General features: G+C 43.7%; 1 protein-coding gene across 2 annotated transcripts in view; it reads right to left on the bottom strand.

The window, feature by feature from the left end:
- The window catches only part of ppp1cb (protein phosphatase 1, catalytic subunit, beta isozyme), a 222,382-nt gene that overhangs the window by 41,021 nt on the left and 153,416 nt on the right, over positions 1–27,945 (bottom strand). For both annotated transcript variants that reach the window (XM_072500131.1, XM_072500130.1), the window contains exons 3-4: positions 17,020–17,250; positions 6,803–6,907 (exon numbers count right to left, since the gene is read on the bottom strand). In XM_072500131.1, the coding sequence (XP_072356232.1) occupies positions 6,803–6,907; positions 17,020–17,250 (336 nt within the window). The remainder of the gene's footprint in view (positions 1–6,802; positions 6,908–17,019; positions 17,251–27,945) is intronic.

A 27,945-nucleotide genomic window follows, 5' to 3' on the forward strand; every position in this document is an offset into this window, starting at 1 on the left:
CTCAGCCACACTTTCAAGAACTTTACCATTAGCCAAATATTCCGCATTCCTGTTATTCCTTCCAAAGTGAATCACCTCACACTTCTCTACCTTAAACTCCATTTGCCACCTCTCAGCCCAGCTCTGCAGCTTATCTATATCCCTCTGTAACCTGCTACATCCTTCCACACTATCGACAACACCACCGACTTTAGTATCATCTGCAAATTTACTCACCCACCCTTCTGTGCCTTCCTCTAGGTCATTGATAAAAATGACAAACAGCAACGGCCCCAGAACAGATCCTTGTGGTACTCCACTTGTGACTGTACTCCATTCTGAACATTTCCCATCAACCACCACCCTCTGTCTTCTTTCAGCTAGCCAATTTCTGATCCACATCTCTAAATCACCCTCAATCCCCAGCCTCCGTATTTTTTGCAATAGCCTACCGTGGGGAACCTTATCAAACGCTTTGCTGAAATCCATATACACCACATCAACTGCTCTACCCTCGTCTACCTGTTCAGTCACCTTCTCAAAGAACTCAATAAGGTTTGTGAGGCATGACCTACCCTTCACAAAGCCATGCTGACTATCCCTGATCATATCATTCCTATCTAGATGATTATAAATCTTGTCCCTTATAATCCCCTCCAAGACTTTACCCACTACAGACGTGAGGCTCACCGGTCTATAGTTGCCGGGGTTGTCTCTGCTCCCCTTTTTGAACAAAGGGACCACATTTGCTGTCCTCCAGTCCTCTGGCACTATTCCTGTAGCCAATGATGACATAAAAATCAAAGCCAAAGGTCCAGCAATCTCTTCCCTGGCCTCCCAGAGAATCCTAGGATAAATCCCATCAGGCCCCGGGGACTTATCTATTTTCAGCCTGTCCAGAATTGCCAACACCTCTTCCCTACGTACCTCAATGCCATCTATTCTATTAGCCTGGGGCTCAGCATTCTCCTCCACAACATTATCTTTTTCCTGAGTGAATACTGACGAAAAATATTCATTTAGTATCTCGCCTATCTCTTCAGACTCCACACACAATTTCCCATCCCTGTCCTTGACTGGTCCTACTCTTTCCCTAGTCATTCGCTTATTCCTGACATACCGATAGAAAGCTTTTGGGTTTTCCTTGATCCTTCCTGCCAAATACTTCTCATGTCCCCTCCTTGCTCGTCTTAGCTCTCTCTTTAGATCCTTCCTCGCTACCTTGTAACTATCCATCGCCCCAACCGAAACTTCACACTTCATCTTCACATAGGCCTCCTTCTTCCTCTTAACAAGAGATTCCACTTCCCTGGTAAACCACGGTTCCCTCGCTCGACGCCTTCCTCCCTGTCTGACCGGTACATACTTATCAAGAACACGCAGTAGCTGATCCTTGAACAAGCCCCACTTATCCAGTGTGCCCAACACTTGCAGCCTACTTCTCCACCTTATCCCCCCCAAGTCACGTCTAATGGCATCATAATTGCCCTTCCCCCAGCTATAACTCTTGCCCTGCGGTGTATACTTATCCCTTTCCATCATTAACGTAAACGTCACCGAATTGTGGTCACTGTCCCCAAAGTGCTCTCCTACCTCCAAATCCAACACCTGGCCTGGTTCATTACCCCAAACCAAATCCAACGTGGCCTCGCCTCTTGTTGGCCTGTCAACATATTGTTTCAGGAAACCCTCCTGCACACACTGTACAAAAAACGACCCATCTATTGTACTCGAACTATATCTTTTCCAGTCAATATTTGGAAAGTTAAAGTCTCCCATAATAACTACCCTGTTACTTTCGCTCATATCCAGAATCATCTTCGCCATCCTTTCCTCTACATCCCTAGAACTATTAGGAGGCCTATAAAAAACTCCCAACAGGGTGACCTCTCCTTTCCAGATGGGATTTTCCAACAATTGCCAATGGTTTCATGTTCATTATAACTGAGAACAGCTTTTAATTCCAGATATATTAATTGAATTTAAATTTAAATTGATTTTGAACCAGTGTCTCCAGGACAGTAGCCTGGACTGCTACTCTAGTGCCATTATCAATATGCCACCATCCCTCTCTAAATTCTCACTTGTAGGGGCTGGTTTAGCACAGGGCTAAATCGCTGGCTTTTAAAGCAGACCACGGCAGGCCAGCAGCACGTTTCAATTCCCGTACCAGCCTCCCCGAACAGACGCCGGAATGTAGCGACTAGGGGCTTTTCACAGTAACTTCATTTGAAGCCTACTTGTGACAATAAGCGATTTTCATTTCACAATCAACCAGACATCATTATCCCCACATTTGCTGGGGTATAGAGCCTGCATGCTGGGGTTGCACCAAAACTGGCTCAAAGCTAACAGAATTGAACAAATCATTAGCATCTACATCATTTCTTAATACCATCTGGTAACCTATCCACAAACAAAATTCCAATTCCCCCTCAGAGAGCTGCCAGAACAATCACCAATATTATCTGCCTTTTGCCTCTCTTAAGATTACACTTCTGATCTTTGCTTTTTGCTGTTTTGTGACTGACTAGTTACCACTGTTATACAGATCATCTGCTGAGTCTGCCCATTTTCACATTGGATTGGATTTCTTTATCGTCACATTTTCTGAGGTACAATGAAAAGTAATTTCTGCGTGCAGCTCAACAGATCATTTAGTACATGAAACGAAAATACGTAATAGGGCAACACAAGGTACACAATGTAAATAAATAGACACAAGCATCAGGTGAAGCATACAGGAGTGTAGAATTAATCAGATTAGTCCGTAAGAGGGCTGCTTCGGAGTCTGGTAACAGCGGGGAAAAGCTGTTTTTGAATCTGTTCGTGCGTGTTCTCAGGCTTTTGTATCTCCTGCCCAATGGAAGAAGTTTGAAGAGTAAGCTGGGAGGGAGGGGTCTTTGATTATGCTGCCCGCTTTCCCCAGGCAGCGGGAGGTGTAGATGGAGTCAATGGATGGGAGGCGGGTTCGTGTGATGGACTGGGAGGTGTTCACGACTCTCTGAAGGTTCTTGCGATCTTGGGCCGAGCAGTTGCCATACCAGGCTGTGATGCAACCTGACAGGATGCTTTCTATGGTGCACCTGTAAAAGTTGGTAAGAGTCAACGTGGACATCTTCCTTAGTTTCCTGAGGAAGTATAGGCGCTGTTGTGCTTTCCTGATCGTAGCGTCGACGTGGGTGGACCAGGACAGCTTTTTGGTGATGTACACACCTAGGAGTTTCAAGCTGTTAACCATCTCCACCTCAGCCCCGTTGATGCTGACAGGGGTGTGCACAATACTTTGCTTCCTGAAGTCAATGACCAGCTCTTTATATTTGCTGACGTGGAGGGAGAGATTGTTGTCATTACACCACTCCACTAGGTTCTCTACCTCCCTCCTGTATTCTGACTCATCATTGTTCGAGATCCGACCCACTATAGTCGTGACGTCAGCAAACTTGTAGATGGTGTTGGAGCCAGATTTTGCCCCATGTGTGTATAGGGTGTATAGTAGGGGGCTAAGTACGCAGACTTGCGGGGGCCCGGTATTGAGGACTATCATGGAGGAGTTGTTGTTATTTATTCTTACTAATTGTGGTTTATGGATCAGAAAGTCGAGGATCCAGTTGCAGAATGAGGAGCCAAGTCCTAGATTTGGAGCGCTGATATGAGTTAGGCTGGGATTATGGTGTGAAAGCGGAGCTGTAGTCAATAAATAGGAGACTATTTAGGGGTCCTTGTTGTCAAGATGCTCCAGGGATGTGTGTAGGGCAAGGGAAATGTCGTCTGCTGTGGACCGGTTACGGCGGTATGCCAATTGCAGTGAATCAAGGCATGCTGAGAACAAAGAAATGTACAGCACAGGAACAGGCCCTCCGGCCCTCCAAGCCCGTGCCGACCATGCTGCCCGACTAAAGTACAATCTTCTACACTTCCTGGGTCCGTATTCCTCTATTCCCATCCTATCCAGGTATTTGTCAAGATGCCCCTTAAATGTCACTATTGTCCCTGCTTCCACCACCTCCTCCGGTAGCGAGTTCCAGGCACCCACTACCCTCTGCGTAAAAAACTTGCCTCGTACATCTGCTCTAAACCTTGCCCCTCTCACTTTAAACCTATGCCCCCTAGTAATTGACCCCTCTACCCTGGGGAAAAGCCTCTGACTATCCACTCTGTCTATGCCCCTCATAATTTTGTAGACCTCTATCAGGTCTCCCCTCAACCTCCTTCGTTCCAGTGAGAACAAACAGAGTTTATTCAATCGCTCCTCATAGCTTATGCCCTCCATACCAGGCAACATTCTGGTAAATCTCTTCTGCACCCTCTCTAAAGCCTCCACATCCTTCTGGTAGTGTGGCGACCAGAATTGAACACTATACTCCAAGTGTGGCCTAACTAAGGTTCTATACAGCTGCAACATGACTTGCCAATTCTTATACTCAATGCCCCGGCCAATGAAGGCAAGCATCCCGCATGCCTTCTTGACTACCTTCTCCACCTGTGTTGCCCATTTCAATGACCTGTGGACCTGTACTCCTAGATCTCTTTGACTTTCAATACTCTTGAGGGTTCTACTATTCACTGTATATTCCCTACCTGCATTAGACCTTCCAAAATGCATTACCTCACATTTGTCCGGATTAAATTCCATCTGCCATCTCTCCGCCCAAGTCTCCAAACAATCTAAATCCTGCTGTATCCTCTGACAGTCCTCATCGCTATCCGCAATTCCACCAACCTTTGTGTGGTCTGCAAACTTACTAATCAGACCAGTTACATTTTCCTCCAAATCATTTATATATACTACAAAGAGCAAAGGTCCCAGCACTGATCCCTGTGGAGTATAGAGTTGATGTGCCTCATGACCAACCTCTCAAAGCACTTCATTACGATCAACGTCAGGGCCACCGGACGGTAGTCATTGAGGCACATTGCCTGGTTATTCTTTGGCATCTGTATGATGGTGGTCTTCTTGAAGCGGGTGGAGACCTCGGAATGGAGGAGGCAGAGGTTGAAGATGCCCGCGAACACATCTAACAGCGGGTCAGCGCAGGATCTGAGTGCACGACCAGGGACCCCATCTGGGCCCGTCGCCTTCCGAGGGCTCACTTTCAGGAAGGCCAATCTGACTTTGCAAGCTGTGATGGTGGGTATGGGTGTCTCCGGGGCTGCTGGGGCAGTCAACAGCGGTTTGGTGGTTTCCTGCTCAAACCGAGCATAGAATGCATTGAGTTCATTGGGGAGGGATGCGCTGCTGCTGGAGATTCTGCCCGTTATGTTGTTTAAGTCTTGCTACAACAGACGCGAATCTGTAACGCTAGACTGTAACATGCAGGACTTAAAATTGCTCAACTATTTGCTGAGTGCAACATGCTCAATATTTGCAAATTCATACAAGCTCTCTTTTCCAATTTTCTGACCATTTTATTCCTGTATACATTAACCTACTTCTGCGACTCTATCTGGATAAAACAAGATGCATGCTGAAGAAATGGTGATCGAGTAAATAACATTCTCTAGCAACAGTTTAAAAGGCTGCTTAATTTACTGATTGACTGTACCGATGCGCATATATAGATCAGTTCCAGTTACAATGAATGCTACTACCATTTAATCAGTACTTTCAAGATATTCCCTCTCAGGACTTAGAAATAATTCATTTTTTAAATATTAATGGAGCTTTCAGTTCTTCAACTATTTATAAGCACTAATGTTGAATAGATTTTTAAATGTTACAACACAATCTACAAATAAATTGGAGAAAGTCTAAATTTAATAGATTTTTATAGCTCCTGGGAATGTCATTTGAAAAAAAATAAACACAATTCACATCACATTATCTTTTGAGAAATATATTTGGGATAGTCTGCTATCTATGACAATAGAAACAAAAATGATTACAGACATTCAAAATCTAATGGGATGATGCGGCCATGGGAGTAAGTTTCCCAATAGCTATGAGCTGAATAGTCTTTGCTTGTCCTATTCATTCGTTATGTTACTAAAGAATTAACTCCCAGTCCGAGCAATGCAGTTACACAATTGGAAACATCAAATCTTTTGCCAATTCATGCGTTTTATCTTCACTACCTGTTTGTTTGTGGGCAGCACTGTGGCTAACACAGCGGCAGGGTCCCAGGTTCGATTCCCCGCTGGGTCACTGCCTGTGCGGAGTCTGCACGTTCTCCCAGTGTCTGGGTGGGTTTCCTCTGGGCGCTCCGGTTTCCTCCCACAGTCCAAAGACGTGCAGGTTAGGTGGATTGGCCATGCTAAATTGCCCTTAGTGTCCAAAACGGTGAGGAGGGATTATTGGGTTACGGGGATAGGGTAGAAGTGAGGGCTTAAGTGGGTCGGTGCAGACTCGATGGGCCGAATGGCCCCATTCAGCACTATGTTCTATGTACCACAGAGGAGCTTCCAAATGGAAGATTTGTAGGCGGCACGGTAGCACAGTGGTTAGTACTGTTGCTTTACAGCTCCAGGGTCCCAGGTTCGATTCCCGGTTTGGGTCACTATCTGTGCAGTGTCTACACATTCTCGCCGTGTCTACGTGGGTTTCCTCCGGGTGCTCCGGTTTCCTCCCACAAGTCCCGAAAGACGTGCTGTTAGGTAATTTGGACATTCTGAATTCTCCCTCAGTGTACCCGAACAGGCGCCGGAATGTGGCGACTAGGGGCTTTTTACAGTAACTTCATTGCAGTGTTAGTGTAAGCCTACTTGTGACAATAAAGATTATTATTAATAAAATGGTTTGAAATGATCAAAATTCATCCGAGGCAAAGCTGAAATTTGAATGAATGGAGAAAGCTGTGGCAAAGCATTAAAGACACAAACTTACCCCCATGACAACAGAAAATTTTCTCATCCACAATGGCTGCAATTGGCAGACAGTTGAAGCAGTCTGTGAACGTCTTCCAGAGTTTGATATTAAAACGTCTCTTACCTATACAAATAATAAAAATTATGTTTAGGGGAATCAAATCTTTAGTAACTGCTTAACATTTAGATTATCCATTCCCAACCCCCTCCAACCCTGTGAGGAAGTATCATAATTTGACAGCCTGGCTGAGATTAGGCACTCATTGCTACAAACTTCATTTGACTGCTCCATGGCGTAGAAAGTAGACCAATGTGTTTCATAACCAGGCTATCTCACATGAGGCATTGCAATATTGGCAATTGTCTACGAGGATGCAAACAATCCAAGCTCAGAAACTTGGCTCGTAGTATATTCAACTACAGTAACATCCCGATGACTCGAATCCCATAAGATCAGCTCACAAATAGTTATGTGGCGCTTTGTGATAGCAGAGGTCATTCTCCCACATGAAAGCATTTCTATGTAACCAGATATGCTTGAAAATGCAGTCAATGTCAAAAATAACAGGTCCAAATGCTAAATGAAAACACTTCAAAGCAGCAAATGTGAAAAAGTCTTTATTTAATTTGTTCACATCTTACCTCGTAAAAGGCCAAAGGTTTTCATTGGAAAATGTCAGGAGTGAGCTCCGGAAAAACTCCATAATCTTTTTCTGCTTAGTGTGTTGAATTTGGGCATGCATGAAATAGTGGACCATGTCACTGATTCAGTGTGTGTCCACTTTACGTCACAATTTCCACATGCTGCATCAACTTCACTTTCTCTCCAATCACCAACACTTTTAGCCCAACAGGCTTTGCACATGGTGGTTTGCCCAACGCTCCATGATTTCATCCATGGTCTAACTCTACTAATTGGTCAGCGTGGCCAAATGACAAGCTTAGAAAAGTTAATCCAGAGTTACCAATGCAGAATTTCATGGGATCATAGTACGTGAATCGCAATTCTGCCGGTGATAATGGTTGAAGCGTTCAACATAACTGGAATTCTGCATCATTCAAGTTTAAATCTTCACAATTTTACTGTACTCAATTAATATGCCTTTTTAGTATTGATCTCTGCTAGAAATGAACATAGAACTAATAGAAAAATCAAGTATACTGCAAAAGTATATGAAAAATATATTTGGTTCACAGGCTGGAACAATGTAAACTCAAGAGCCCCAAAACCTGCAATACCTGCCAACGGCCATGGTGGCACAGTGGTTAGCACTTCTGCCTCACATGCACCAGGGATCCAGGTTCAATTCTGTCTTTGTGGAGTTTGCATGTTCTCCCAGTTTCTGCATGGGTTTCCTTTGGGTGCTCAGGTTTCCTCCCACAGCCCAAAGATATGCAGGTTAGGTGGATTGGCCATGCTAAATTGTCCCTTGGTATTTAAAGATGTGTAGGTTAGGTAGGGTTATGAGGATAAGGCGGGGAGTGGGCCTCGGTAGGGTGCTCTTGATATGATTTGTTTGATTTGATTTATTGTCATATGTACCGAAGTACAGTGAAAAGTATTTTTCTGCGGCCAAGGGAACGTACACAGTACGTAGATAGTAGACAAAAAAAAGAATAATCAACAGAGTACACTGACAAATGGTACATCGACAAAGCGATTGGTTACAGTGCATAACAAGGGGCTAAACAAAGCAAATACATGAGAGGAGCAGCAGAGGGAGTCGTGAATAGTGTTCTTACAGGGAAGAGATCAGTCCGAGGGCGAGTCGTTGAGGAGTCTAGCAGCTGTGGGGAAGAAGCTTTTCCTATGTCTGGATATGTGGGTCTTCAGACCTGTATCTTCTGCCTGATGGAAGGGTCTGGAAGAAGGCAAACCCTGGGTGGGAGGGGTCTCTGATCTTTCAGAGGATCGGTGCAGATTCGATGGGCTGAGAGGAATTCTATGTTCTATTCTGTACGCAAATCTGTACCCATTGACACTGGATTGAAAGACCGTTTTGTTCTTTTATACCAGCACGTATTATTCAATGTGAAACAAGTACTGTCTTAATCAGAAGATGCAAATGTTGTGTTTTGTGTTAAAGATTTTCATAAAGTTGGAAAGGAGTCAGCACTTTTCAACTGGAATTGGACCAAGTAAAGCGTAGTAACCATCAAGACCAGCAGCAATTTGAGAAATTTTGTCATTGCCTGCCTATTTTTAAAAGAAATGTTCATGCAGAGACCAAAAAACATCCTATTCCAACAACAAAACTACATGAGACCACTGTCAAGGAAAAATAATTCTTGCTCGGTGAAGACTGAATTTAGTAATAAAGCCAAGGAGGTCATTTACTACTTGAAAAATACTTGAAATAAGGTAGAGAGCAATTGGATCTGCGAATACATCATCAAAAGCAGCAACACAGGTTAATAAAGCCATTAAAAAACAAAGCACCAGTGCTTATTTCTGAAGGGATAGAACTGATAGAGAGACAGGGATTCACAAATGGAACCTGACCAGTGTGACAGAGGAAGTCAAAAAGGACCTGCAGAGAAGGAACACACTCCCACTCTCCCTGGCGGCGAGAGTACAAACGATCAAAATTAATGTACTGCCCAGATACCTCTTCCTACAATCCACCGCGATCTATATCCCCAAGGCCTTTTTTAACTCACTAGACAAGTTAATCATCGTGTTTGTATGGGCAGCGACAGCGGAAAGAGTGATAGGCTCGACAAAGGAGCCAGATGCCGAGGGGACCTCTCTCCGGGCCCTTGCCACAGCGGCACCCCCAACCCCGCCCAAGAAACACTCCAGCAGCCCAGTGATGATATCCACCCTCTAGACATCGAACCAACAACGGCAGCAATTCGGACTGATTGAAATGTCTGACATCTGCAATAACCACAGGTTCACACCAGCACTCACCAATGCCACCTTCAAAAGGTGGAGACAGGACGGGGAGACATTGAATCGGGGCACTGACGGGAGGGTCACAACACTGGATAAACTGACGCAGAGATTCCAACTAACTAAAGGCAACAAACTCAAGATACCTGCAGCTTAAAAAGTTCCGACGGAAGGAGAGAAGGACATACCCGTGACCACCACGGCAGACATTATTAGACGAGCTACTGGACGCAGACATCCTAGGCAGAGGGAACTGTAGTGACATGTATGAATGACTGCTAGAGGGGGCCGACACTGAACTGAATACGACAAGGAGGAAATGGAAGGAGGATTTGGGGTTCGAAATAAGGTGGGGACTCTGGAGCGAAGCACTGCACAGGGTCAACTCCACCTCCACGTGCACAAGGCTCAACCTAACGCAGCTAAAAGTGGTACATAGAGCCCACTTGACCAGAACCCGAATGAGTAGGTTCTTCCCGGCGATGGAGGATAGATGTGAACGGTGCCAAAGAGGCGTGGCCAACCACGGCCACATGTTCTGGTCTTGCCCCAGACTTGCTGGGTACTGGACAGCCTTCTTCGAGGCAATGTCCAAAGTGGTGGGGATGAGGGTGGAGCCATGCCCGAAGTGACGGTTTAGGAATATGAGACCAGCCAGGTCTCTTCATGAGGAGGAGGGCAGGCGCCCTTGCCTTTGCCTCCGTGATCGCCCGGCGTAGAATCCTGTTCGGCTGGCGGTCAGCAGCACCACCTAAAGCTGCAGACTGGCTGTCCGACCTCTCAGAATCCCTCCAAATGGAGAAAATCAAATTCACCATCTGTGGGTCGGAAGAGGGCTTCCACAAAACATTGGAGCCATTCACCGACTGTTCCGAGACCTGTTTGTGACCAACACATAAATAAATAAATAGTCAAGAGCCAGGGAGAAATAGCCAGGACAAGACAGAAAGAGGAAAGCGAGGGAGGACCGGGGGCACGCCATGGTGAGGTAGTAAAACCCAGCAAGAAAGAATGGGGGGGGGGCAGCAGTGGAGGGGAGGGAGATCAAAAAGGGGAAACAGGTAAGAGAGAAGACTACAACTCGGCGAGAGACTGTAAAGAAAAACGGGAAGTGGAAACGAGCAATGGTCCAGTTAGATGATCGATAAAAAGGAAAGAATAGAAGTGGGGGAGGAAAGACTCCACCCTGTACGGGTATATTTCCTAGAGCCTATGTGTTTTGCTTTGCAAGGTATATACCTGTATCCACAACTTGGACAAAACAGTATTTTAATACAATTATTAAAAGAAAAGAAAAGAGAGGGCTGGGAGGATAGTACGCTGAGCCAGACAGCGACAGGCTGTAAATAGAGAAACCCAAGAAGAAACCTTTTTGTACTATCCAATAAATGAAGATGAACAGCAATGTATATAATTTTGAAAATGCCAATAAAATTTAAAAAAAAAAAAAAGAACTGATAGAGGGAAGTTATGTTTAATATGCTGTACTGAATCTTGGTCAGGCCACCCTTGGAGTACGATGCACAGTTCTGTTCACCATATTTAAGAGGGATAGAGGCACTGGAGAGGGTGAAAAAACTATCAAGGATAATACCAGAAGTGAGGGGTTATTCCCATCAGGAAAGGATGAACATGCTAGGGGAAGGGTGTCCTAATCGAGATCTTTAAAATAATGGAAGGTGTTGCTCGAGTACATATACACAAAACTACACAGACAACAAATTGTATTTATATAGGGCCTTAATGTGATGAGACATGCCAGGATACTCCACAGAGGCATTCAAAATGACACTGAGCCAAGGAGGAAGTATTAAGGCAAATGACCAAAAGCTTGGTCAAAGAGGGAAGTTTTAAGGATAATTTAAAGAAAGCAAGGAAGAGAGGGAGCGTGAGGCTCAGGCAACAAAGCCCAGGCACAATGGTTGAGCAACTAAAATCTGGGATGCTCGGGAGCCTGGAATAAAAGGAGCACAGATGTATCAGAAAGTTGTAGAGCTGCAGATGATTATAGAGATACCGAGTAGCCAAGCCATGGAGCAATTTGAAAGCAAGGATAAAAATTAAAATCATGACGTTGCTTGACTGGGAAGCCAATGGAAGGTCAGCCAGCTCAGAGGTGATGGAGAAACGCACTTGGTGACATTTATTAAGATATAGGCAGTAAGTGTTTTGGATTACCTCAAGTTAAAAAGGATAGAAATATGGGAGGTAAGCATTTGGTACCCTTCCCGAACTGCCCTTGAAGTGGGCGGCGAGGCTGCCTTCTGTCTACTGTAGGATTCTCAGGGTAACTCCCCCGACTGTATAATACTGCACTGTCACATCTGTTGTACAGTGATGGCATGATTGAGTATGACCAAATGAGGTAGCTCTTCCAATTTAAGTACATGTTAGGAAAGAGAACTTTGTGGCTCAACTGGGCACTGCATGCCGTTGTTACTTCTAGTCCATCTGCCACTTTTCTGTAGCAGATTTGTACAGCGGAGTGACTTGCAAAGTCACTTCAGTGGGCAGTTAGAGGTCACATGCAGACTAAACTGAGAAAGGACAGATTCCCTTCCCTAATAGACATGAACCACATGCCTTTTTGGCTGCAATCAAACAGTTTCATGGTGACCATTACGGAGATTAGGTTATTGTAAAATTCCAAATTAACGACTATAAATTCCACTAGTAGTGGGATTTAACTTGTGCCCTCACTGTCTCACTAAGTCTTCAGTTTGCCCAATATTGAATTGGAGGAGATTTCTGCCCGTTAGTACTGATGTTAAATAAGAATTCGGACAATTTAGAGACGGTGAAGGGGTCATTAGAATTGTAGAATCCTTTTTTAAAATAATGTTTTTTCCAATTAAGGGGCAATTTAGCGTGGCCAATCCACCTAGCCTGCACATCTTTAGGTTGTACGGACGAAACCCATGCAAGCACAGGGAGAATGTGCAAACTCCACATGGACAGTAACCCAGAGCCGCTATCGGACCTCGGACCTCAGCACCGTGAGGCTAAAGGGCTACCCACTGCGCCACCGTGCTGCCCCTGAATTGTAGAATCGTGACAGTGCAGAATGAAGCCATTTGGCTTATCGAGCCTGCACCAACCCTCTGAAAGACCACCCTAATCTAGGCCCACTCCCTCACCTGTCCCTGCAACCCCGCCTCTGGACATTTTGGGGCAATTTAGCATTGCCAATCCGCTTAACCTCCACATCTTTGGACCGTGGGAGGAAACCTGAGCACCCGGAAGAAACCCACATAGACATGAGGAGAACGTGCAAACTCCACACAGTCACCCAAGGTTGGAAACAAACCAAGTTCCCTAGTCCTGTGAGGCAGCAGTGCTAACTAGTGTGCCATCGTCAAGAAAGAGGTACAATTAGGTGTCTCCAGCAGACTTGTGGAAACTGACTGCGTTTTTGGATGATGTCAACCAGGGGCAACAGGAGGGGGCCAAGGATAGATCTGTGGAGAAAACTAAGATAACTGGGCGGCTATTGGTGGCAATTCTCTGCCAATAATTAGATCAGAATGGTACCACAGACCCTGGGTTTGAGTATTACTTAGACCTATTGCTGCCGCTCCTCTCCATTATTTTTTGACTGCACGATGGACTTTGATTCTGTTCCAGAATGGGGGTTATATTGCGTTTTGGATGCACATGTAACTTCCCGTTAGAGTTAGGGTTTTCGCTGACTTTCTTTTTGTAGCGCTGGGTACACTGTATCCGTTCTTGATTTTTGCATGGGTACATTTGGATCCGATCTCCGAAAGAGATGGCAGAGTTGGGTTGCTGGTGCCTGTGGTGCTGCTGGAGCAGAGATGTGTTGATGTGCATCCGATCTGGTTCCAAGTAGTACGGCGTGGGAGGGTGTACACCGTCCTGCCATGTCATACTTTTATGGCGCTACCTATTCTTCCCTTGGTCTCTGGTGGGTGCGAAAGGTTATTTGGTTTTGCCCAGTGATTGTACCAAGTCAGTTCTAATGTTGCTCTCCTGTTCCATTTTGTGCCTTTGTATGTTAAGCTATTTTTTCCTTCTCTCCTTAAGTATGGTATTATTTTGCAATTTTGTTGCACGTTTCCAAATTGTAAAATTTGAATAAGCATACTTTTTAAAAAAGAATGGAACCAGGCCTTGCAGCCCCAGCCAGCTGGAGAAAGACGGGGTGATAAACAGTGTCAAAGGCTGAGGACAGGTTAAGAAAGACGAGGGATAGTTTTCCACTGTCACAGTGACATAAGATGTAATTTGTGACTTTGCTATGAGCCATCTTGTCATCTGGAGACTATCACTATCAGATAATTAATGATAAGTCGGGCAGTACGGTGACACAGTGGTTAGCACTGCTGCCTCACGGCACCGAGGACTCGGGGTCGATCCTGGCCCTGGGTCACTGTTCATGTGGAGTTTGCACATTTTCCCTATGTCTGCGTGGGTCTCACCCCACAACCCAAGGATGCGCAGGGTAGGTGTATTAGCCACGCTAAATTGCCCCTTAATTGGAACAAAAAATTAATTGGGTACTTCCAATTTATTTTAAAAAACAGTAAGTCAAACAGGGAATTCGGAAGAAACTTCTTTATCCACAGGGTGGAGAGAATGTGGAACTCACCCCCCAAAATTTGTAGAGGTGAATATTTTGATGTATTTCAGGGAAGTCTACTAAATTGGATAGCTCCTTCAAAGAACCACGATTGGCCCCCTTCTGGGCTGCAAGATTGTGTATTCCTTACATTTGAATAGATTGGTTAAAAAAATGCTACCCTTCGAGCCCTGGATTTCTTTGTCTTGTTGGACCCTCTTCAGTCGCCTCATGTTTTGAGATAACCTTTTGTAATCTACGATCCATCCCTGAACTGTTGGGAGAGAAACTGAAAGGGTGGGTTTTTTTTGGTTGAGTCCACCGAGTAGCAGAATATTGGAGTGACTGGGTGAAAATAAGAATGCTTTATTCATCTGCTAATATTGGCATTCTGAAGGGACAGCACAACCAAAAAAAATAAACTTGATCCAGTAGGCTTCACTTCCAAAACCTAAGGGGCTGATATTTAGTACCACGTGTGCGCCAAACTTATATGAGGTCGAGTTGGACAAATAATCAAACAAATCTAACTATGGAAAAACATTTTTTTTTCAAATATCCTTCAGGTCAAAAGAAGCATAGGACCCCATCTTGAGAAATTAATTTATATTTCCTGCACCTAGCCATGAATATAAATGATCAATTGCAGCAAATGCACCCTCTCCATTACCTGTCTGATGATGTCTGTATTGAGCCGGGGTGGGGCTAAAGTTGGAGGTACCCCAAGTTACTCTAACACAGATCTCAGCAGCTGACTCCACAGTATCATCAGCAGAAACCTGGGTGCCAGCCATTCGGCTACACTCTCTCCCCGTGACATTCTCTGTCACTGACATCAGAGAGCAATGTAGAATATCAGAGCTCACAAATAGATAGATCAAGGTCTTAATATGGTAATCTAATGTGCGAAGTGAGCACAGCCTTTCACAAACTAGCTCATCAAGGTTTATTTTGCTTTCTTTCAGGCCACCAGTTTAAATAAAGCTGAACTGCTTCATTAAACAAAAACAAGTTTATTCTTTTTAAATAAAAAATATCTTGGGTGTGAAAGTTAATTGAATCTCCTACCAACTATAACATCACACTTAATGCTTTGGGGCAGTTGGGGGGGAAAGAGGTGTTGGTCCACGTGTCAGTTTGTGTGGCCAAAATCAACTCAGAACAAGTTCCTATTGCATTCCTACCCAAGATGGGCTTGTGACGATTCTGGCTGCTGCATACTGTAGCTAAGAATTCTTGGGAATAATTATCCACTACATCATTCCATTGTCAGAATCATGTCACAGCAGCATTCAGGTAGGAGTGGCACTGAGGAAAGGGGAAAATATTTGACACTGAAGGGAGGGGAAGGCGTAGACAACATTGAATAGGGAGGCAAAAAAAAAAAAAAAAGGAGACAGTGCTTCAGAGCATGGGAGGGAGAAGAGCATCAGGGTCTGTCTGGTGATATGGTGAGGGAAGAGTCGCAGAGTGAAATAGCAGACTGGTAAAAAGATGACGAGGCACTGATAAAGGAGTACCAGCTGAATGGATCAGAGCAGATCGCCAACTGCCGTCGAGCAACTGGCAGCAATGAAAATAATGTGATGCCAGAAAACAGCAGAATGAACTAGGAGGGTTGGAGTGAAAGTTTCCTCAAGTGAAGGGGCAGGAAATTAGGTAGCTTGCAGTATCGTTATCAGCCCCTCCATCACCGTAAATATTTAACTCATGGCTTATAATCAGAAACATTCACCAGTTTTCTGTTTCCATTTGTTCTGCTGTGCTGACAGGTGAAGTAAATTTTCAGATTTTAGAAACAGGTTCATGTTCTGCATCACACTATATAGAATGGAAATTTCTTAGCATTGTTACAAATTTCTCCATACATCTGCTGGAATGGAGAGTTTGGGGATGAGGGAGCGGTTGTAGGATTGGAAAAGGTTATAGAACTCAGCAGGGACGTGGCTAAGAAGGGGTTTCAACACCATAGAATCAATATCATGGTTACAGCAGAGAAGCCAGTTCTTTGGTGGCTGTGCTGGTTCTTTGTACGAGGTACTCAGCTAGTTCCACTTCCCTGCCCTTTCCCCATAGCGGTGCAAATCTTTCCTCTTCAGATAAATATCCAATTCACTTTTGAAAGCCATGAATAAATCTGTCTCCACCATCCTTAACCAATGCATTCAAGATCCTAATCATTCAATGCGTACAAAGGTTTTACCAGGAAGAACATTGGCATATTAATGAGGAGAGTATGACAGATTAGTGAAACCGTCCTGGCTTGCAACTGAACTTGCAGCAGGCTTATGGTCCAAACGCACACAGTCATATTCCCACTGGGTCTCAAGCCCAACATCTTAACCATTGGCCACTCTGATCTATGTTGTAACGGTATACATGTGCAACATATTAAATGCAGTTTATACGTTTAATATAGTGAATTTTAATAAATAATATAAGTCAAGTTGAGCTAGATCAAAACTGTCCAATTTTGCTTCCTGCTCATGTCAGATGCACGCAAATGAGCAATAGACAGTATTTCAAAAAAGTATTTTTTGAGAAAAGATTCAATTTATTTTCACAAAGGAAAATTGCAATCATTTCAATATTTATTTTAAGCTATTCCTCCAGTCAGATATGGTGTCTGCCTGTTAAAGCCAGATTGCATTACACAACTCAAGTTATGAACACTAATTTGCTTTAATATGGATACATCGAAAACATCACACAAGATGGCAATACCACGAATCGGCAAATTAAACAGTAAATGGGTACTCACACTCATCATAGAAGCCATAGATGCGATTGATACTGGCACACTCATGATTTCCCCGCAAAAGGAAGAAGTTTTCTGGATATTTGATCTTATACGATAGGAGGAGGCAAATGGTCTCCAGAGATTGCTTTCCTCGGTCTACATAATCTCCCAAGAACAAGTAATTCGCCTCGGGTGGAAATCCTCCATATTCAAACAACCTCAGTAGATCGGTGTACTGTCCATGAATGTCACCTAAAATAATGGAATAAGAAGTTAAAATGTGCATCAACTTCCACAATGTTCTATTTAAATCACTTTATCCACATGGAGTTACATGTCCCAATCTTAAATTCCAGGAGATCCAGTGAAGCAAATTGATCCTATTTTGCCATATTTTGGAGAAAATGTCAATAGATTTGGGACACAAGTTCAGCTGCAAGGGAGCAATAATCAGCAAGGCTGTTGAAGAGAATAGCATTTTTAGAATAAAACTTGGAGGTTCTTTTAACAGGATTTAAAAAAAAAATCTTGGCAAGAACACTGATATCTGTTCCAAATACTGGATCACAAATATTAGTGCCAAGTGAACTACTCCTTTTTTTCCACCTTGGCAAAACACAGAAACCAAAAGTCTCGTGAGCCAATAAATTAGATGAAGAGAAATTCACACAAAGACTTCCAAAAAAAAAAAATCAACATCACTGTGAATGGGCAGTCTGACTTTCCAGACTTTGAGGTGAACTAGCAAGGTGGATACGGGATTGTCTATGGATACATACGGCATTTAATACAATTATGCACAAGAGATTTGTTGCAACAATGGGATTCCATAGGGTTGTAGGTAACCTTTTGATATGAATGAAAAGGGCAAGATGGTGGTACAGTGGTCAGCACTGCTCCCTCAACGCCAGGATGCATGTTCAATTCTGGCCTTGGGTGACTGTTTGGCGTTTGTATGTTCTCCCAGTGTCTGCAAGGGTTTCCTCTGGGTGCTCTGGTTTCCTCCCACAGACCAAACCTGTGCAGGTAAGGTGGGGGTACAGGAATAGGGCAGGGGAGCGGACCCTTTTTCAGAGGGACGGTGCAGACTCAATGGACCGAATAGCCTCCTTCTGCACTGTAGGAATGTAATGGTTCTATGCAATCACTATTTGGAGGGAGTAGACAAAGGACTTGTTCTTAGGAACACACTTAGAAACAAGAGAAGACCATTCAGCCCTTTGAGCCTGCTCCATTCAATAAGTTAATAGCTGATTGGATTGCGGTCTCAACTTCGCTTCGCCGTCTGCTCTCCAGTAACTCCCTCGTCTGTCAAAACTCTGTCCAACTCTGCCTTAAATATATTCAAGGACCCAGCCTTTACTGATTTCTGGGGAAGAGAATGCCACATACTGACAACCCTCGAGATAAATCTCCACCTTAAACAGCAGACCTCTAATTCTGATAAGAAGTTCCCTGGTTCAAGTCTCTCCCTCAAGTGGAAACATCCTCTCGGTATCTACCCTATCAAATCTCCTAAGCATTCTATAGGTTTCATTAAGATCACCTCAAATTCTTCTAAGCTCCAGTGGGGGGTTGGGGGCAGTGGAAGAGTGCTTCAAAATGTAATCTTTCTTTTCCGACATCTGACAATTGGCAGGATGCGATAGGTGGCATTTCCTTGGTATGTGTACTGGGCCCTCTTCTTCATATCATATATAGTGATTTGGATGAAGGAATAAAGAGATGTATGACAGTAAGTCAGATGACAAGTTAAAACATGTAATAGATTGTGAGAATTTAATGAGTAAGTTACAAAGAGACACAGATATTCTACGTAAAACTACAGAAGACTGAATTCACTAAGGGGTGTGAGGTGTCATGCCCCAGACTGGAGAACATAAATTGGATTTTCTTGATGGCAAAAGACTAGAACCTATGAAGGAGCAAAGCTATTTAGGCACCTATATAAGCAAGAAGGTAGTGATCAGGGTTTAAAATACTCAGCAGATCAGGTAGAATGCAAAGAGAAAGATAGAAAGTTTTTCTGGTTGATGGCCTTAGAAGTGGTAGAGCGTAGATTCACCAGAAATGATACCAGGATTTAAGAGGATAAATTATGACAGATTGCACATATTTTGGCTTTCATGGTTTGAGATGGTTGCAGGGTGATCCAATTGAGGTGTTGAAAGTAGATTTGATAGATACAGGCAAACTCTTATTTGGTTGGGAAGCTCTTTCACTGCCTTCCCACCCCTCTTCCACCTCATCTACACCTCCCACTGGCTGGGGAAAGCGGACAGCATAATCAAACACCCCTCCAACCCGGCTTACTCACTCTTCCAACTTCTTCCATCGGGCAGGGGATACGAAAGTCTGAGAACACGCAAGGACAGACTCAGGTTCAGTATGGCTCCTTCCCGAGTTGACATATTTAGATATTGTTTCAAGAAACTCTCCTGGATGCTCTTTACAAACACTGCCCTATCCAAGCCTCCAGCACTAAATGGGTCCTGGGTCAATATAGGGGATGTTAAAATCACCCTCCACAACATCCAGGACACTAAATAACTAGGCCCCTCACTTGTTTCAAACTGACAAGTTATATATTTAACTTATTTTTGCACGGCAATTAAAACAGTGAAATCACACAACTGAAAACAACATTTTAGTAACAATGACTTCGCACCTAAAGATTAATAATGTAGACTCCAAATTAATCCATTTATTCCATGATTCCAGAAATAATTCTGCTCTAACCCATAGGAACATTCATATTGCATGCAGAGTTCACTTGGAGAAGGAATCGAGAATTAGTGCTTTGTTACGATTTTGTAACGAAAAGAAGAAGATGGGATGCTGCTGACCTCACTTTCTGGTCGGACACCAAGCCCTGATCCTAACAGACATGCTGTGGTTTACTCAAAATATTTACTTCGGAACAGCCATTACCAGCATTACCATTCTTTCCCATTTACAAGGAAAATTCCGGAGCTAAATCTACTGTACATAGAAGAATGTTAATAATCACCCACATTTCACCATTAATGCAATTATGTCCACCACTTCCTAGTGGTGTTTATAAAAATGCCGTTTATAATGCATCATCACAGTATGCTTCCCAACATGGCTTCTATTGGTCTCATGTCAGTGCCAAAAGGCATCTTTTCGGACCTATAATCCACAAATAATTGCATCATACAGATATATCACTGGCTCTCTAACATATATACGATGGGAGGATAAAAAGATTGGTTGCAGAAGATGATAAACATTGAACAAATTGCCAAGAAAATATAGGGGAATGATTGTATCACCCCGATCCTCTCAAGGACAATTAGGGGTGGGCAACAAATGCTGGAATAGCCAGCAAAGCCCATATCCCCTTAAAAAAAATGAATTTAAAAAACAATTGTTGCGACTGGATATTTCCACTTTCCTCCCTTAAACGTTGTAATTAATTTGACTGAAACAATTTGAAACTGTTGAAAATTAGTCCATCGGTCTTTGACACATACATCACTTAGATCCTCTTCTGCTGATTCTGCAAAGTGTTTTGTTTAAACTTTAGTGTTGTGAAAGTACATTTCACTAAAACAGCCCAAGAGGAGCTGTGAACGGTCAGAGAAGCTCTGGGCTTTTAAAATGTGTAGCACCATTCAGAAGATTCAAACACAAATTGAAGCAAAATGCAGGAAATGGGAAACTAGTAAGAAGGGACAGATTGACACCCAATTTACATGGATACTTCCAAGAAATGGCAAGAAAGAAGAAAGGGCATTTTTCAATCTGTCCAGTGGACAATGATCAAGACAGAACCCTGAACGATTTATTCCCTTTCCCAGCTGATTAAACTAATTGTAGTATCCCAGTGTTGCCTTGGTTGGAGTCCTGCTAACTCGGTTCAGACGAGAGATTCAAATCAGATCTAATAGATCAAAATGTTAAATCTTGCACAATGGTTGCAAATAGAAACAAAAACCTTTGAAGCAAACAAATACACAATAGAACCTGGTCATTAATATGGGGAAAGGAGGCAGTCCATTTGGCTAATTATCGTACATTGGCAGAAACCATTGGCAGGAGCCTTGTTCAGGAACTCTCGCTTTAAACGACTCAAAAAGGTTTTACTGCCATAATAATAATCTTTATTGTCACAAGTAGGCTTACATTAACACTGCAATGAAGTTACTGTGAAAATCCCCCTAGTTGCCACATTCCAGCACCTGTTCGGGTACACAGAGGGAGAATTCAGAATGTCCAATTCACCTAACAGCATGTCTTCCGGGACTTGAGGGAGAAAACCAGAGTGCCCGGAGGAAACCCACGCAGACATGGGGAGAACGTGCAGACTCCACACAGACAGTGACCCAAGCCAGGAATCGAACCTGGGACCCTGGAGCTGTGAAGCAACATTGCTACCCACTGTGCTACCCGCGCCGCCTCATCACTCAGTACGGGGGATCACTCCAATATTTTTATATTTTACTCAGTGCCCACTGTTCAAAAGGCTTTTGGAGGAAAACTGGTGCAGCGAACCCAGCTCCCTCAATCCATTAATAGGTGTGCATATTTTCTGGATGATGCAGAGGCTCAGCAGGAACTGTTCACATTTCTTTTGTGGCAGAAGATTTGACAGCTACTATTCCCAAAGCATGCGTTCCTTCAGCTTTACATGCTGGGTGCTTTCATAAAAAATCCAAAAGCCAAATGTTTGACAAGACTTTTGGGAGATGAGAGGAGATTGACGTATTACTGCAACAATAGGAAAATATCTGTCAAGAGTTTTAATCCAGAGAATTGTGTAGCGCTGAATCAGGCATTCCGGCTCATTGTGCTCACTTGACAAGAGCTATCCAATTGGTCCTATATATTTGCTCTTCCCCCATCGCACTTCAATGTTTCTTTTTTCAGGCAGTGAACCCCAGATCATAACTGATAAATAACACAGCTAAAAGTGGTACATAGAGCCCACTTGATCAGAACCCGAATGAGCTGGTTCTTCCCGGAGGTGGAGGATAGATGTGAACGGTGCCAAGGACGCCCTTGCCTTTGCCTCCCTGATCGCCTGCCGTAGAATTCTGCTAGGCTGGCGGTCAGCAGCACCACCTAAAGTTGCAGACTGGCTGTCTGACCTATCGGAATTCTCCAAATGGAGAAAATCAAATTTGTCATCCGTGGGTCGGAAGAGGGCTTCCACAAAACACAGGAGCCATTCACCCGGCTGTTCTCAGACCTGTTTGTGGCCAACATAAATAAATAAGTAGCCAGGAGCCATGGAGAAATAGCCAGGACAAGACAGTAAGAGGAAAGCGAGGGAGGACCCCGGGGAGGGAGGGGGGCAAGGTGAGGTAGCAAAACACAGCAAGAAAGAATGGGGGGCAGCAGTGAAGAAGGTTAGGGAGGGAGGGAGGAGAACAAAAAAGGAGAGCCAGAAAGGGAAAGAGATGAGAACAAAAATGGGGGTGGGGGGAGAGAAACAACAGTGACAGCAACCACAGCGAGAGAATGTGAAGAAAAACATGAAGGAGGAATGAGCAATGTCTGACGCCGAGGCAACTGCACAAAAGAATGTAAAAAGCATGCAGGTGTCCCCTAGTTAGATGATCTGTAAAAAGGAGCGAATAGAAGAGAGTGGAGGAAAGACTCCCTGTCCAGTTATACTTCCTAGATCCTATGTGTTTTGCCTTGCGAGGTATATACCTGTATTTATAACTTGCACAAAACCCAATAAAAACATTTTTTTAAAAAATAAGTGCAAACAGGGTTGAGGAAGACCAACAGCCCATCGAGCTTAGCCTGCTATACAAACATTTGCTAATCAGAGAACCATAGAAACGTTACGGTGCAGAGAGGGGCCATTTAGCCAACTGTCTGTGCTGGCCCCCCAAAAAAGAGAAAGAAAATAGCCGCTCATTTTAAAAAAATGTTTTCAATTAATGGTCAATTTTGTCATCTGCAAATTTCCCAACCATGCCAGCTACATTGAAGTTTAAATCATTAATATATGCAACATTCCCGTACCTGCCTCCCCGAACAGGCGCCAGAATGTTGCGATTAGGGGCTTTTCACAGTAACTTCATTTGAAGCCTACTTGTGACAATAAGCGATTTTCTTTTTTTTTCATTTCAAACAGAAAAGGGCCTCAACACGGAGTCTTGTGGAACACCACTGGGAACGGTTTTCCATTCGCAAAAATATTCATCGACCATTACTCTTTATTTCCTGTCACTGAACTAATTTTGAATCCAACTTGCCACCTTCACTGCATCACACGAGACCTCATTTGTAACTACCTCTTCAATAATTTCAGTGTGCATCATCCACAAGTAGCACTGCAGCAACTTAGCCACCTTCTCAAGGATATTAGGGATGGGCAGAAAATAGCCTCGTTGCAACGCTCACATCCTGTTCATAGATTTTTATAAATTTCCCTCTATGGTCCCATCCAAGCTAACCTTGGGCATTAGCCACACTTTGCATTGTGTTCCTTAACTTTATTGCTGAAATATGCTTTCAGCAATTTGTTATATATGTCAGTTTGTCTTGTGGTGGTTGTTTAACTTGAGATAAACCTTCTATTTCAGTCATTATGAGTTTTTACAAAGTTTGGTGATTTGCTCAAGTCAGTTACTTCTTTTAAAAAAAAGGTTCTCAAGTTATTCTTCAGACACTTGGGGTAAGCCTCATGGCCCTGCCAGCTCTTTTTAGGGACTGAATGTTTAGCTCATGTCCCAGTAAACACTTCTGAATGCAGTTAAATGTCACCAGACCAGAATAGCTTAAGAAGCTAAAGAAAGTCTCAGATTTACAGGAAGAGAAGGAAAGAAAGAACCTCCATTGACATGGCACCATATCAAATTCTCAGAATGTCCCCAATCACTTCATGTTCAATAAAATTACAATGTATTTTTGCACACCAGGATCTCACAAACAGCAATTGAGTACGAGTTGTTTTTGTTGGTATTAGTTGAGGGAGAAATGTCGGTCTTGGCTGGTATTCTTTCATGTTGCTGGTGAACAGATACATTTTAGTCAACATTTCCTAATCTCATTTGAATAGCGTCATGGAATCTTTATCAGCTTGAATAAATAAACAGTTTAAAATCTCATCTAAAAGACTACACCTAACAATGCAGCATTTCCTGAATGTTGCATGGAAAGTGTTAGCTTAGATTAAAGCAGAAAATGCAGAGTTCGAGGAGATTCCAGATATCAGGGATTTGATTTGTGGCGTTGAGTATTACCAAGAGGCAGGGTTGCCAGCACAGTACCAAGGCAGATAGCAGATTTGATGGAGCCTGCTGCTGCCTTGCAGAAAACAGCAGTCAGAACATCACAGGGTCAGCAGTGTTACTACATAGAGAAGTGGCTAAATGGCCAATTGAAATGTACTGCATCAAATCTCACACAGAAAACCTGAACGGTTAAGATTTTTCTTCATTTAAAAAAATGACTTGCATATTCTCTACATTGAACCCGACAGCTGTACACGAATGTACACCAAACTAGTCGGGTTAGGCTATTTGCCATTTGAAATTAGTCTTCTGGCCCTCCTTGGCCTATTTACAATTTCCTTAAAAGAGATGAACAAGCTATTAATTGGAGACAAATGGTTTTCCGACTCTCCACCAGCCCGTCCTCATTTTGAGAACTGACATGCCACCCAGGAGCACAATTTTCAAACTAGGATCAGGAATACACAATTCAGCACCTTGAGCCTGCTCCGCCATTCAATACAGTCATGGTCAATCGCCTCTCGAACTCAACTCCATTTTCCTGCCCGTTCTCCATAATCCTTCAACCCATTAGGAATTAAAAAACTGGCATCTTTCTTAAATTTACTCCATGACACGGCATACACCACTCTCTGGGGTGATGAATTCCAAGATTCACGACCCTTTGAGAGAAGTAACTTTTCCTCATCTCGATTTATATCTGCTATTCCTTATTCCAAAACTAGGACCTCGTAGATTGCCCCACAGGAGACAACATTCGCTCCACGTCTACTTTTTCAATACCTTTTATCATCTTCTAGATCTCAATTAGATCTCCACATATTCTTCTAAACTAGAGAGAATATAGGTCTAAACTGCTCAACCTCTCTTTACAAACAGACCCCTCATCTTTGGAACAAGTGCACCAACTCCCCTTCTCCTCCCAACGGGCGATTGAAAATCCAAGCCAGGTGTCTCCATGAAGGAATTTAAAACAACGGGCAAGTTTTAAACTTTAAATGTTGGGTAATGGCGATCACAGAGTACTGGCATCAGCAGCCATCATGGGAAAACAGAACAAAATACTTTCAGCAGAATTAGTAGCAGGGATTGCCGAAGTGGTGCAAGTAAATTAGCACCACAGCGCCAGGGACCCGGGTTCGATTCCAGACTTGGGTCACTGTCTGTGCGGAGTCTGTACATTCTCCGTGTGGGTTTCCTCCGGGTGCCCCAGATTCCTTCCACAAGTCCCGAAATACATTCTAAATTTGGACATTCTGAATCCTCCCTCAGTGTACCCGAACACAGTAACTTCACTGCAGTGTTAATATAAGCCTACTTGTGACAATAAGGATTATTAAATTAAAGTAAGCTGTCTTCATGATCGGTTGAATGAGTCTGGAACATCAAACTTGAGGATGTTTTTAAGGTTTCTAATGAAAAGTAGTAATAGGTTTTATGCCATTGATTGAAATTGTTCTTGATTATAAATATACAGGATAAAAGTTGTTAAACAATTAATGGCCCATATAAATCAGTGGGAACACATGTTCCTGCAAAAATCATCATTACAGCTCGACTGGCAGCTGCTTGACTGCGGTTTGCTGTTGTAATGTTCAATCATTGAGTAAAGGCTTGATCCAAGGGGACCACAAAGAATGTTCTTTGCATAGCATGGCCTGAACACAAATAGATTAAGTACACAAGGGGAATGTTAATGCAGTTTCAAGTTCTTTGAAGCATGTCCACTTGCAATCAGTAGCCTCTGTTCAATTAAGCACTTATGTAGGCCTCTATCAGTCTATTAGAATTTATTCTGCTCCATTTTATAGTTACTACAATAGATAAATGCAAGAGTAGAGAAATTCCTGGTTTCAAGTTTAATCTTGTAGATGCTACCGATCAATAAAACTCAACTGTCCAAGTGTGCCGTTCATATTTGAAATGATCATTGTTGCACCAGAATAACTTAATGCAGCAAATCATAATCCACAAGTAGGGAACTTTTTATGAGACAGCAAGCATAAATTCCTCCCGTTTACACTGGCAATAGAGCCCTTGGCCACAGCGCTGAGGTTCTCGGATAAATGGAGGGGGGCATGGAGCATAGGGTGCCCCTGTATGCTAATGATATGCTGTTGTACATCTCCAATCCAAGCTCTTTTGTGGGGGATATAATGGGACTGCTTAGGAGATTTTCAGGCTTCAAGTTAAATTTGGAAAAAGGTGTGTGTTTTGTGGTGTCTTCTCCAGGGGTGGGAAGTTTGCCATTTTGGGTGGCAACAACCTACTTTAGGTATCGGGGAGTGCAGGTGGCTCGGAACTGGCCTCGGTCTCGGAAGGTGAATTTCAGAAGGCTAGTGGATAGGGTCAAGGAGGACATATTGAGATGGGGGCAGCCCTCCCCTATCTTTAGCAAGCTGGGTTCAGGTGGTTAAGATGAACATTTTGTTGTGGTTTTTATTTTTATTTGCTGAAATCGTTTTTTTGTGTAGTGAATTTATCGTTTGTGTGGGCAAGTAAGGTGGCAGGGATTAGGAAGATGGTACTTCAGAGAGGGTGACAGTCGGGGAGGGGAGGGGGGGGGGGGGGTCCTGGCCCTTCCAAACCTGTTATACTATTATTGGGCGTCGAACACTGAGAAAATATGGGGCTGGAGCAGGGAGAGGAGGGTTTGTGGGTGAAGATAGAGGCAGACTCTTGTAAGGGATCTGGGTTGTGGGCACTGGCAATGGCGCCGCTCCAGTTTGCCCCAGGGAAATTTTCAGGGAGTCCGGTGGTGTTAAGTAGAACTAAGGTAGAAAGTTAAAAAATGGGACCTCTGGGGTTGTAATCTCAGGATTACTTCCTGCGCCACGTGCCAGAGGCGCTAGAAACAGGAAGATAGTACAGCTAAACACATGGCTGGCTAAACAGCTGATGTAGGGTTTCAGATATCTGGATCAGTGGGATCTCATCTGGATCAGTGGGATCTCTTCTGGTGCAGATGGGTCCTGTACAAGAACGACAGGTTGCACCTAAACTGGAGGGGCACCAATATCCTGGCCCCGAGGTTTGCTAGTGTCACACGGGAGGGTTCAAACTAGCGTGGCGGGATGGGAACCGGAGCAATAGGTCAGAAGGTGAAATAACTGAGGGGGAACTGGAGAATAGGGCCAGTAAGACTTGGAGGAAGAACAAGCAGATAGATGTTGCTGATCGCAGCAGGACTGATGGTCTGAAGGTGCATTTGTTTCAATGCAAAAAGTATAACAAGTAAGGTCGGTGAACTTAAGAGCTTGGCTCAGTACTTGGAACTATGATGTTGTTGCCATTACAGAGAATTGGTTGAGGGAGGGACAGGATTGGCAGCTAAACATTCCAGGGTTTAGACGTTTCAGGCGGAATAGAGGGTAATGTAAAAGGGGTGGGCAAGTTGCACTACTGGTTGAGGAGGATATCTCAGCTGTACTGCGGGAGGACACCTCAAGAGGGCTCATGCAGTGAGGCAATACGGGTAGAGGTCAGGAATAAGAAGGGTGCAGTCGCAATGTTGGGAGTTTACTACGCCTCTCAACTGCCAGCGGAACATAGAGCAGCAGATATGTAGACAGATTTTGGAAACGTGTAAAAGTAACAGGGTTGGTGTGGTGCGATTTTAACTTCCCAAATATTGGCTGGGCATCCAGGAGGGCTTCTTGAAACAATATGTAGATAATCTAACTAGGGAAAGGGCAGTATTGGACCTGGTGTTGGGGAATGAGCTCGACAA

Source organism: Scyliorhinus torazame, chromosome 4 (genome assembly GCF_047496885.1).
Source record: "Scyliorhinus torazame isolate Kashiwa2021f chromosome 4, sScyTor2.1, whole genome shotgun sequence".
Lineage (NCBI taxonomy): Eukaryota > Metazoa > Chordata > Chondrichthyes > Carcharhiniformes > Scyliorhinidae > Scyliorhinus > Scyliorhinus torazame.